This window comes from Ruditapes philippinarum, unplaced genomic scaffold (assembly GCF_026571515.1).
Source record: "Ruditapes philippinarum isolate M1 unplaced genomic scaffold, ASM2657151v2 ctg802_1_1_1_1, whole genome shotgun sequence".
In the NCBI taxonomy this organism is placed as follows: domain Eukaryota; kingdom Metazoa; phylum Mollusca; class Bivalvia; order Venerida; family Veneridae; genus Ruditapes; species Ruditapes philippinarum.
Window position 1 is genome coordinate 99,174 of NW_026866781.1, and position 13,993 is coordinate 113,166.

Consider the following 13,993-nt stretch of genomic DNA (forward strand, 5'->3'; position numbering starts at 1 on the left):
ATAAAGGTAGGTTAACAAGAAGTTAGGATAATTGAAATGATAAAACATTGACGTATTTCAATAAGTTTAACTGATAAGTCATTAACCTGATTGTAGCTCTAGTTACTGTCAGTACTGAACATTAATTGAAGCATTATATATATATTTAAAATAAACATTAAGAACGACCAAAACGGCAATATTGAAAATGTTGCAGGCTCCGTTTGATCGATTATGTGGTATTGTGCTACCTTAGGTATGATGTATTTGATGTTGGTTCATTTCTTATCGATGCTATACTGTTTTATCATGTATTGGATATGTTACAGTGTTATTACATAGTACTGAAATAAATCTATCTATCCTAATGATGACTCGAGGATTATCTTTGATTAAAATGTACGTGGCAACTCAATGCATTAGTTGTTTGCCTTTGACCTCAGTGTGACCATGACCGAGTTCGTTCGCTTTACACTGTGTCCAGTCATAATCCTTATACATGTTGAAGAATTGTCTCGCATAAAGCTGGAAGGTGTCCTGACCAATCCTATTACGATTCCATTTTCTTAAAGCATATTCGTGGAATTGATACCACCTCCCCCGAAGAAGACTTAAAGTTACTTGAAGCTTCTTGGTGTGTAAAATAAGAGGGCCAATATGGCCCTAGATCGCTCCCCTGACCCATCAACCACATCCGAGCAATGTCTTAGACAAGCATCCTGACCAAGTTTGATGACAATGGAGTAACAAATGTGACCTCTAGTGTGTTAACAAGGATTTTCCATATTTGGGCAGTGTGACCTAGCTTTTGAACCCAGGTGACCCATTTTCAAAGTTGACATAGAAATCATCAAAACAAACTTGCAGACCAATTTCCAGGATATTTGGATAACAACAGTAGCCACTAGAAAATTAGTTTACAAGATTTCTAAGCTCCTGTGACCTAGTTTTTCATCAGAGACACCCATATTCGAATTCCTCCAAGCAATTAACTAGACAAGCATCCTGACCAAGTTTGATGAGAATTGTTTGTTTGTTTGAGTTTTATGTCACACCGACACATTAAGGTCATATGGCGACGTTCCAGCTTTACTGGTGGAGGAAGACCTCAGGGGCCCTTCCGTGCATTATTTCAGGCACGATCAGGCACCTGAGTAGATCCACCGACTTTCCGAAAGCTAGCTGGATGAAAGAATCCAAAGTCCCTATCGGGATTCGAACCAACAGCGGTGAGGGGCAAGTGGTTTGAAGTCAACGACCTTAACCACTCGGCAACGGACGCCCCTTGATGAGAATTGATCAAAATGTTACCATAAGAAAATTAACAAGGTTTTTCCATATTTGGGCAGTGTGACCTAGGTTTTGACCGCAGGTGATCTATAAATAAACTTGACCAAGAAAAAAGTAACTTAAAGTTACTTGAAGCTTCTTGGTGTGTAAAACAAGAGGGCCAATATGGCCCTAGATCGCTCCCCTGACCCATCAACCACATCCGAGCAATGTCTTAGACAAGCATCCTGACCAAGTTTGATGACAATGGAGTAACAAATGTGACCTCTAGTGTGTTAACAAGGATTTTCCATATTTGGGCAGTGTGACCTAGCTTTTGAACCCAGGTGACCCATTTTCAAAGTTGACATAGAAATCATCAAAACAACCTTCCTGACCAATCTCCAGGATATTTGGAGCAAAACTGCAGCCACTAGTGTTCACAAGATTTTTCTATTTTTAGCTCCTGTGACCTAGTTTTTGACCGGAGATGACCATATAAAAACTTGACATAGAAATCATCAAAACAACCTTCCTGACTAATTTCAAGGATATTTGGATCAAAACTGCAGCCACAAGAGTGTTAACAAGATTTTTCGATTTTTTGCCCCTGTGACCTAATTTTTGACCGGAGACGACCCATATTAAGACATGACCTAGAAATCATCAAAGCAACCTTCCTGACAAATTTCCAGAATATTTGGATCAAAACTGCAGGCACTTAAGTGTTAACAAGAAGTTTCTTTTTTTAGCTCCTGTGACCTTGTTTTGACCGGAGACAATCCATACTTGAACTTGACCTAGAAATCATCAAAACAACCTTTCTGACCAATTTCCAGGATACTTGAATCAAAACTGCAGCCAGTAGAGTGTTAACGAGATTTTTCTATTTGAGCTCATGTGACCTAGCTTTTGACCGGAGATGACCCATATTCAAACTTGACCAAGAAATCATCTAAACAACCTTCCTGACCAATTTCAAGGATATTTGGATCAAAACTGCAACCACTGGAGTGTTAACAAGATTTTTCAATTTTTAGCTCCTGTGAACTAGTTTTTGACCGGAGATGACCCATATTCAAACTTGACCTACAAATCATCAAAACAACCTTCCTGACAAATTTCCAGAATATTTGGATCAAAACTGCAGCCATTAGTGTTAACAAGATTTTTCTATTTTTAGCTCCTGTGACCTAGTTTTTGACCGGAGACAACCTTCCTGACTAATTTCCAGGAAATTTGGATTAAAACTGCAGCCACTAGAGTGTTAACAAGCTTTTTATCCCCCGCTAAAAGGTGGCGGGGATATAGAAATAGTCTTCGTCCGTCCGTCCGACATTTTTGTCCGGAGCATATCTCAAAAAGTGTTTGAGGTATCAACTTGAAACTTCATGGGTGGATAGATCTTATTGTGGAAGAGTGCAGTTCACAAGAATGATAACTATACCCTGCATGATTTTTGAGAAATTGCCTTTTGTTTTTTTCAAAATTAATTTTTGTCCAGAGCATAACTCAAAAAGCCTTTGAGATATCAACATGAAACTTCATAGGTGGATTGATCTCACTCAGTAGGTGAGCAGTGCACAAGAATGATTACTCTACCCTTCTTAATTATTGAGTTATTGCCCTTTGTTATTTCTATACTTATTTTTTTCCCGACTTGAGCATAACTCAAAAATCTTTGTGATGTCAACATAAAACTTCATAGGTGGATAGATCTTATTTAGGAGGTGTGCTATGCACAATAAAGATAACTACCATTTATAATTTTTGAGTAATTGCCCTTTGTTATTTTTCATATAATTTTCGAGTTATTGCCCTTTTTTATTTTTTATACTTTTTGTCCAGAGCTTACCTCAAAAAGTGTTACAGATATCAACTTGAAACTTCATAGGTAGGTTGATCTCATTGAGGAGTGCAGCGCACAAATATGATAACTCTACCGTGCATACTTTTTCAGTTTTCAGTTATTGCCCTTTGTTATTTTTCATGCTTATTTTTTGTCCCGACAGTAACTCATTAAGTATTTACTATATAAGGTATTCACTTGAAACTCAAAATATAACTTAGTCTGTGTCCTTCCATCCATCAGTCTGTCCGTCCTTCCGTCTGACATTTTTGTCTGGAGCATATCTCAAAAAGTATTTGAGGCATCAACTTGAAACTTCATGGGTGGATAGATCATATTAAGGAGGTGTGCAGTGCACAAGAATGATAACTCTACGTTTCATAATTTTTCAAGTTATCTGATACTATGAAGGCAAACTTTAAAAATCTTACATCAAAAACAGCTTAAAACAGCTTGAAAACAAAGACTAATTTAACTAGAAAAAAAATTATATGTTACTGCAATAATACATGTACCTTTTGACCATATTTCTGTTCCATGTAACAAAAAGTAACAAATTAAAGGAAGTATTTTAGGAATGGGAGCAAGAACAGAATGGTTTACTTCAAAAGGGAAAATAATAAATGGTAAATTATTTTGTCAGAATGATCCTATTTTATTTACTTAATTAAATGTTCATTTTATTGTTTATTTTATTCTTATTTGTCTATATTCTTGTTTATTTTTTGTTTTTTGATTTTCACTGTATGTACTAACATAGGTGCAAAGTGTAATATTTATTGATATAAACTGAATTATATTATTTTGTGACTGCATGACTTCCCATTTACAACCCTATCAATTATCCTGACCTTCACACAGTGTTAATATGATGACATTGTTAAAGTAATCATCTGTGTGCATGGACGTGGACAGACGTGTGTGTATGTGTGTGTATTATATGTTAACCTAGCATGTGATAATATATGAGATTCCTGTAACCTGATGTATGGAAACTCACTCTCTCCTACCTTCAATATAAATATGTGTGTGTTTTAACAAACTATATAATTATATGTTCTCATTATTGATAACTGGATAAAAAACATTTCAAAAATATTATATATCATTAAAATATTTTGGTGGTAGTTTGAGATATTTTCTATATTAAATGAATTGGTTCTTGAAATTTCCCTGTCTGTAAGTAACTTAAAGCATTTTTTTTTCTTTTTTTGTAAAATTCCTCATTTTTTTATCACTTCAGAGAGAGCCCATGTGAGAGCTGTACATCAGGTGTCAGGCCTAATCAAGTCTTCCATACAAACCAATCACCGGCTTTATACACAGATTCTGATATTAAGACAAGAGAACAAATGGAAGAAGACAACTTGCCATCATTAAACAGTGATCAAACTACATACAATGAATATGGTGAACTTGTTAATTCTAAATCAGAAGATACAAAGTTGTAACCCCTTGTGTAGCTAATACATGTAGGAAACTAGGACTGAGTTAATGTATTAGAACAGTTAAGAGGAGGTGTATCTAACATTGGTGTAACAGTATTATTTGGATAGATTTTGTAATGAACTTATAAGCAAAACCTTCTATCAGCGTAAAAACAGCTGAAATAAGTATAAGATATAGCATTGTATGTTGATCTAGTGAGAGTACATAACGTAATTGGAAAGCAATTTAATTTATGGGTGGTCACTAAGTTTTCATGTATTTATTGATTTTGGCTGATCATTCATATGTTATGTTATATAAATAGTACTTGATATAAAATACATGTATCTAGATATTTAAGATATAAGAATATTTATAGTTTAACCATTTAACAACAGCTGTTCTAAGATACAAATTAAAACGTTATCTACTCTTGTACTAAAGTGTAAAATGTCCAAATATGGTATGGTAACCTTCGCCCTGCTGCAACAGAATTAAGTGATCGGCCTTTGGCCACCATTGATGGGCCACTTGTGCAGTTTGACCAGGTTCTTGACTGTAGGCTGACTCACTATAACTTATTACCTTTATAACATTATTGATACTTGACAGTTCCACAAATAGATGCTGGACAAGTCCATTTAAGAATTTCACCAGGTTAAGGGTTAATTTTTATAAATCAAACATCAGTATTTTATCAAACTGAGCTACAATTTTAACAAGCTTCTCTTGCCTCTAACTACTGTTTGAATACTGCCAGAAACATTGAAATTTACACTTACTGAAAGTTGCCATAGTAACTCTCTGTTTAATCTGTACACTATTTATGTGTGTTTAAACATGACTTTTTCTACTTTAAGTTTTGAACAGTCCACTACTAATATGAGGGATTTTCATATCTGAGGCTGCTAGTAGTGAAAGTCTTGTAACATTACAGATTTAAAGGTACATTGTACTATTCTTGGTCTTATATATCAGTCAAGCATTTACATAATTTTCTACCATATCAAACTGGATTTGCTTATGTTTGCAGTGGTGCTGAAAATTTGTAATTTAACACAGCCTAAGTGTTTTAAATAACTTCAGATTTCATCTGAATCAATCCTATGTATATGATGATGTAATTGTACTGTTATAAATGTAAACTACTGTTAGAAAATAGTGCCAAATGAAAATACTAGTTTTCTTTACTTAATTTCGAGCAAAATGATATGTAAAATGCAAGACAAAGGATACTAGCTATTTTCATAGATGAGAATATCTGCATGTGAGATAAACTGTTTAGTGGAGTCATTATTACATGAATCAGTTACCCTCAACCTATATCGAGTCCAGTCTGTAGCAGCGGCTAGTATAACATTCTTATAATGTAACTTGTGAACTTACCTATCTGTGAAAATATCAGAAATAGATAATAAGGTCTAAAAATGTGTATAAAGTGTTGATTTAAACTTCTTTATCTTGGAATACATGCAGAAATCAAGGTGGAATATGTAAGAGGTGGATAAAGACATTCCAGAAACCTTTCTTTTATAACACAATCATATAAAACATCAAAAATGAAATGAGTTATTTTGTCATCATTCGACATTGTCATATTTTTACCAGTTGAGAAAGAGATTACATATTTTTTTATAATTTTCAAATGTTTCTGTCCAATGGTACAAGTTTTCATATTGACAGGTTAAAATCTGGTCTGTTTGATGGAGCCAAAGTATTGAGATTTTAATGTTTACTTTAATTGTTACAGCTATCAGTAAAATAGACTTATAAATGGCAACTTGTTATTTGATTACAAGAGTTTAGTTATTTCTCACACACACACAAAAACAACAACTAAAAACTAACCAAAACAGCAAATATTTCCAGAATAATGACATTGACTGTATTTTATATTTTTTATTGTGTGTGAATGACAGTTTTGTAAATTGATATTTGTTTTATACAAGATTACTGGTTATATATTTATAATGTTTTGAGTGTTAAAACATTGGTAAAATAGTTCCTCCATAGTCAAGAAGGTGATACACCGTCAATGAAACCACTGTAAGACAGAGATAGTTGATATAGCCTAGCAAGCTCAGTCTGTGTTTTTACAGTATAACGTGTGGAGGGAACCTGTTACCTGCAAGCTCATCATATACCTTTCCTGGCTGACATCTGCTCATTTTCTGCATTATTCGCTTTTCAGTCAAAACTTATTTTAAAAATTTCTGTAAAGTTTATCAATGGTTTTATCCAGATTGAAAGATAGACAAGTCCATTTAAGATATTTAGGCCATCTTTAAAAAAATGTTTGTTTGCAGTAACCCGACCCAGAATTTTCAAGTTGGGTAGGTAGGTAGATTTTTTTTTTTTTTTTTATTGAACTGACTACTCCCAAATAAACATGGAATTTCAAAAATGCTGGACAATATATGCTTTGATAAGGCCATCCTTAAAAAGATGTTTGTTTGCAGTAACGCGACCTACTCACAAAATTTGCCCCTACTCAAATTTTTTTTCATGGTCTGGATAAAAATTTTTTTTTTTTGGAATCAGAAAAATATGCCTTGTACATTGTTTTCGTTCTTTTAAAGGTTAATAGAAGAAATAAAATGTAGTTCTTATTAAATTAGAATTCAGTTATCAATTTATTAATTATTACCAGATTATCAAAGCATATATTGTCCAGCATTTTTGAAATTCCATGTTTATTTGGGAGTAGTCAGTTCAATAAAAAAAAAAAAAAAAATCTACCTACCTACCCAACTTGAAAATTCTGGGTCGGGTTACTGCAAACAAACATTTTTTTAAAGATGGCCTAATCTGGTAATAATTAATAAATTGATAACTGAATTCTAATTTAATAAGAACTACATTTTATTTCTTCTATTAACCTTTAAAAGAACGAAAACAATGTACAAGGCATATTTTTCTGATTCCAAAAAAAAAAAATTTTTATCCAGACCATGAAAAAAAATTTGAGTAGGGGCAAATTTTGTGAGTAGGTCGCGTTACTGCAAACAAACATCTTTTTAAGGATGGCCTTAGTGTGGTAAGAGATTATTAATAAATGTAACAAAATAGTCATTCTCTATAGTATTTGAAGTATACATCAATTAACCATAATGTATATACATATATGTCCTATATTTTGTTGTGCCAAATGTTTGGAGTTTTGCTGTATTGTAACCAGTGTCTCATTTCTCCAAGATGTTTTATTTGTAGATAATAAAAAAAAGCTATACAGACATGTATTCATTTTAACTTGTATGTTCATTAATAAAACTGACATGTCACTAAAAGTATATTATATAATGTAAATTTAATGCTTGTCATAAATAACATGTGATAGATGTTGAAATAAAAACAATATTTTTATTTTATTGTTTGTTTACTGATATTTCTCCCTTGTGAAACAGTTACATTATTAAGTTAATGCATGCGTTCCTTTGAATTATGACTGAATACAAATGTAAACTGTTCATGTTATTTTGAAGGAAAGACAATGGTGATTATAAACACTTTCAGTACCTGCATTTGAAGCATATTATAGTTCAATTGTAACCTGAAATTCAGGCTAATACTTTAATTGCAACCTTGTATAATTTCAAAAAATAGACATTTAATTACTGCTAGAAATAAACTGTCAATTGAAAATATGAGGGACTTTGATATCAACATGCTAAAATCTCCAATAGTGTCCATCTGTTAGCAAAGATGTGCCTGTTTGAATCTTTCAAAGCAATGAACGGACATTAAAAACACTTGGCAGAAAAGTTGACTGCAATGAGATGATGTGCAGAGCCCAGGTTTGTGCTTTCCTCAGATCAAGGTCATACTTAGTCATTTAAAAACCCTTATTGATATTTTATTATACAGTTATACAGTTTTAATTCTGCCTATATATTTATATCAAATCTGTAGAAAAAAATTACACATAAAAACACCTTCTAGTGATATTGTCTGCGGTCCATTTCAAATGGTATAGTGTAGCTACTCTTGTATGTACATATGTTTAGTTCAACATATTGGTGTTAAATTATAATACAATAATCATAATATACCAGTAGTTGTTTGCAGAATAACGTTTGTAGGTATAAACACAATATACTTGACTCCTTTAAATACACCCACTCTGTAAAATTTGTATGATATAACAAAAAAAGAAGATAGAATTTCACCTAGTCATCTGTTTGTCTTTATGTCCATTAACAATTTCATGTCTGAAGCAATGGATGAATATATAAACAATCTAGGTTTGGTCTCCTCTGGTCAAGGTCATGTAATCATTGTGTATGAATTTTAAAATTTAGTGTTGCTCTATTGAACTGATGGACTAATTAATTAGAAATTTAAATAATAATAATGAGACAGTTTGCAAACTTTAGATTTTGGCTTACACAAATCAAGGTTAAGGTTATACTAAGTCATTTAAAATCATTTATGGGAGCAGTTTACTTTTTATTGTGCCCAGAGCCATACCCATGTCCTATAGATGACCCCTATTTGTTTTAGGTCGAGGTCACTGTGGCTTTGACCACTAAAAAGCTTGTCTGACCAATAATTAGACAACACTGCCCTACAGTTTTAACATATGGCTTGAAAGTTACTCATGACTGGTAGAATAACCTCTACTAAGTTTTAGGTCAATAGATCAAAAGTCACATTGACTTTGACCACTTAAATCTTGTCCATCCAATAACTTGAGAACAGTTTGGCCTACAGTCTTAAAATTGTGTGTGAAGGTTGGTCATGATTAGTAGATGACCACTATTGTTTAGATTGCCAAAGGTCAGAGGTCATTTACCACTTAAAGCTTGTCCAGCCAACAATTAGAAAAGGATATGGCCTACGGTCCAAAGTTTGATTTTGAGGTTGGTCATGACTAGTAGACAACTTTTATTGATTTTGAGTTCAGTAGAAGAAAATGCCTAATTCCTTGTGGCCTTGACTACTAGAAGCTTGTCTGACCAATAACCAAAGAAAGTTTTAGCCAACAATCCATAAATTTGATATTTAGGCTGGTCTTGGCTAGTAAATGACCCCTAAATTTTTTAGGGTTGTGCTCACAGTGCCACTATGTGCCAGATCCTTGTCCTAACAACTATTTGAGAAGGGATAAATCTTTTTTAAACTTAGTAGGGACATTGTTCTTGGCCAGTAGATGACATCTGTTGATTTTAAGGGTCATTGGGTCAAAGGTCATATAATTGCTTTGTCATATCAATAATTTAAAAGAAAAAAGGCTAAATTTATGAAACTGTGTTGGACAATGCCCATGGCCTGTCTTAGACCCATATTGAGTTTTCTAATCAAGAACAAGAGTTTCTTCGGTCATACATTTGTAAAACTTATTTGTTACATGTACATATAAATTACTTGTTAACATAACACTTTACTGTTATAGAATATGCATAAGTTCATGTATGAAAATGTACCTCTGTGACAACAAATCAAGTAGGGGTAAAAGTGTTCTATAACCACATTTCAAGGTAATAAAGGCAGAAAATGCTTTAAAGTAACCTAAAAATTGTAAACAAGTTAATTTCAGGGGCAGACAACCTGAAAATCAGGACGTTTTAAGGTCACCAGAACCGAAGGTTCAGGTTGAGCTATTAGTATCAAAGGGGGAGGGAAGCTCCGTCGTCCGTCAGTCCGTCGTCATGCGTCAACAATCGTCTTCTTCTCTGAAACTGCTGGGTAGATTTACTTCAAATTTGGTATGTAGCATCCTTGTGACAGTCACACTTAAATTAGCTCATGTCATTTCAATTGGCTCCTTTTAGGGATCAACTGAGCAAAAAATAGAAAAACCTTTCAACATCTTCTACTTCAGAACTAATTGATGGATGATCACCAAACTTTGTCTGTTGCATTCTTAGGTAGTTGTTTTTATCAAGTTTGCTCATATTAATTTGATTGGCCCCTTTTAGGGGTCTCTATGGCTAAAAATAGAAAAACGTTTGGCCACTTCTTCTACAGAACTTATGAATGGATTATCATCAAACTTTGTCTGTAGCATTCTTAGGTAGTCTTTTATCAAGTTTGCTTATATAAGGGGCCGCTAAAGCTAAAAATAGATTTACATTTAAACGTCTATTTCTACAGAACTAATTGATGGATGATCACCAAACTTTGTCTGTAGCATTCTTAGGTAGTCTTTTATCAAGTTTGCTCATATTAATTTGAGTGGCCCCTTTTAGGGGTCTCTAGGGCTAAAAATAGAAAAACCGTTAGACATCTTCTTCTACAGAACTAATTGATGGATGATCACCAAACTTTGTCTGTAGCATTTTTAGGTAGTCATTTATCAAGTGTGCTCATATTAATTTGATTGGCCCATTTTAAGGGCTGCTAAAGCTACAAGAGAAAAACATTTAAACATCTCCTTTTACAGAACTAATTGATGGATGATCACCAAATTTTGTCTGTAGCATTCTTAGGTAGTCTTTTATCAAGTTTGCTCAAATTAATTTGATTAGTCCCTTTTAGGGGCTGCTTAAGCTAAAAATAGAAAAAAAACTTTGAACATCATTTCCTACAGAAATAATTGATAGATGATCACCAAACTTTGTCTGTTGCATTCTTGGGTAGCTTTTTATCAAGTTTGCTCATATTAATTTGATTGGCACCTTTTAGGGGCCGCTAAAACTAAATATAGAAATACCTTTAAACGTCTGCTTCTACAGAACTAATTTATAGATGATCACCAAATTTTGTCTGTAGCATTCTTAGGTATTCTGTTTTCAAGTTTGCTCATATAAATTTGATTGGCCCCCTTTAGGGGTCACAAAAGCTAAAAATAGAAAAACCTATGAACATCATTTTCTACAGAAATAATTGATAGATGATCACCAAACTTTGTCTGTAGCATTCTTACTAATCTTAGGAAGTCTTTTATCAAGTTTGCTCATATTGATTTGATTGGCTCAGTTTAAGCTAAAGCTAAAATGCCCCAGGTCAGGACATTTCTTCAAATTATTGTTTTAAGATATTCTATGCTCAAATTTACTATTAGAAAATATTGACAATGGATATTTTCTAACACTGAAAAGCAGTTGTTTCTGGTAAGAGACTCAGGGCCATCATGGCCATCATGGCCCTCTTGTTTGTTTTGATATGCCCACAAACTTTTTGGCTTATATTGTTATGCACATGGATTTCCGTCAGTCTGTAAGCAACTATCCGGTTTATATAATATATCTCGTGAACCAATGGAGGAAATAGAAACTATGTGGCAGAAATGTTAACCATAATGAGACAATGTGCAGAGCGCAGGTTTGACCTTCCTCAGGTCAAGGTCACACTAAGTCATTTTGTATGAATTTCAATGAGTGTCAGCTCTGTATCTTTTGAATTGAAAGAAAAGAAATTTAATAATCATTCATTCAATGAGACAATGTGCAGAAGACAGGTTTGGGCTTTCCAGGATCAAAATATAATTGATATTAATCATGCTCCTTGGGTCATTATTGTCCCGGCACTGGGGCTCACTTTAATAATAGTTAAATACATGTATTGTTTTGTATAGGAAAATACATTTAAGCCTTTTTGTGAAACTACAATGCCTAGAGCTTAGATATGTAGCACTGCCTTGTCAGCATCTACAACACTCTGGTATTAATGATGCCCCTTGGTTTAATATTGCCCCCCCCTGGGGTTTGTTTATAAAGTCTTGTATGAAAACACAATTAAGTCTTACTTTGTTAAACAACAATGCCTAAAGTTAAAATATTTGTCATGTATCATTTCCTTGTTGATGCATTTGTGGGAAGGCAATTAAATAGCTCAAAACTGACTTTTTCAGTCTTTAAAAAAGAAAACATCACAGGGAGCCGAGGGCTTTTCTGCTTTCAAGAATGTCAGGTACATGTATAATGGCCACCTTGTGGCAAGAAGCAAATCGTTGTGCTACAGCCAGACACCATGCAGACCCATCGCTGGCCTTTGTTTGTAGAAGTATTTCCTCAGTGTTTTAAATACAAACCCTCATTGACAGATTGTCTATTTGGTACAGCAATTTGTAAAGCTGGTCCTTGATTGGCAAAGAAAATGATATACATGACCTTTCTGACACTCATGGTAGGCTAAGATATACATAGCCTTTTTGCGTGTTTGGTAGCCCATATCTTGTTTCAAAACTTATGCCTTGGCTCATAAAAATGTACCCATGTTTCATCACCATTGACAGTATTAAGGACAAATTGTAAGCAATGTTTGAGATATTTTCACGCAGAGACGTTTCTGTTCTTCTGTCAGCAGATGGGGTATCCATCGTGCACTTTAAATATTTTTCATGTATTAATCTTAATTCTATTTTTTTCATTCTAGTCCTTTTATCATGCAAGATATTGACTCTGTCATTTAGTCTTTTCACTTCATGTCAATTATATTTATCTAAGACACCTTTGATTTGTGTAATAACCTACTATTAGACGGTATCCAATAGACAATCTTTGGAGGGTCACAATTGTTCTTGCCCTTGGGCTCTGATTGAGCATCAAAAGGATAATTAAGATAAAACATGTTTTAGACAAGTTTCATGAATTGACCTCTTCTTTAATTAAAAGATTACTTTGATTACTCAAACGCTTAAGGCTTCAGGCTCTGGTTCTTGTTGCTGGGTCGCATGGGGGTTGCTTTCATTGAACGCCGCCTTTCCTTGTTGATCTTGTTTATCATATTTTATGAAATATTGCCCTGCCTTTTTCCTCATCAATGACTGATTACTGATGCAAGGCTGATAAAAGCTTAAAAAATTCTAATTAAGACCATGTCATCTTAAATAATAATAATGATAATAACAATAAAGTCTTTATTTAAAGAGGCTACACAGTTGCAATAAAGGCAATCTACCCTGCGGGCCTCATAAAATGTAAAAATTTACAATCATAGTTGTTAATAACATGAAATATTATGCAGAAACATTAACATAATTATTTTGATATTGCAAAAAGAAAATAATGATAATAATTATATAAAGTGCACAAAAAATATAAAGTGAAACTAGGCATTTCAAAATTACAAATAAACCTTTGACAATAACAATATTTCAACTTGTAGAGCAGTGTGTTTCTTATAATTTTGTATTTGATTTGTCTTTTTCCAGTTTTCTATCTATTTATGTTTAAAGTTTTGAAGTGATTGTGCAGAGCGTATGCTGATTGGTATTTCATTCCAGATTTTTGACCTTGAATTGTTAAAACATTTTTCTGAAAAATTCTACTTATTTAATAATAAGTAGGTAATACATGCTAAATTTGCATAAATATTGAAGTACAATAATAAACCTATCAAGTGGACATTGTTTTGTTGAAAATTAAGTCATATCACCTTTAACATTTCACTAAAAAGTAGGACCTAAATATAACACTCATTCTGGAACAACATATAACGTTTAGAAAAATTATGTTGAATAGATAAGCTATAACTTTTAGGTTACAAGTAAATAGGCTCATTTTATTTTTAGGTCAATCCAAAATT

The 13,993-nt window shown here is 33.2% G+C and overlaps 1 protein-coding gene across 3 annotated transcripts in view; it reads left to right on the forward strand.

Moving 5' to 3' along the window:
• The window catches only part of LOC132733706 (PH and SEC7 domain-containing protein-like), a 79,836-nt gene extending 74,907 nt beyond the window's left edge, over positions 1–4,929 (forward strand). The window contains exon 13 of one of the 3 annotated variants that reach the window (XR_009626200.1): positions 4,341–4,375. Coding sequence is in view for 1 of the 3 variants with exons in the window: in XM_060720378.1 (XP_060576361.1) it covers positions 4,341–4,548 (208 nt within the window). In the remaining 2 variants the exon portion in view is untranslated. Of the gene's footprint in view, positions 1–4,340 lie in introns of all 3 variants that reach the window. The other 2 variants (XM_060720378.1, XM_060720382.1) reach the window with 2 other exon arrangements.
• The last annotated feature ends 9,064 nt before the right edge of the window (positions 4,930–13,993 follow it).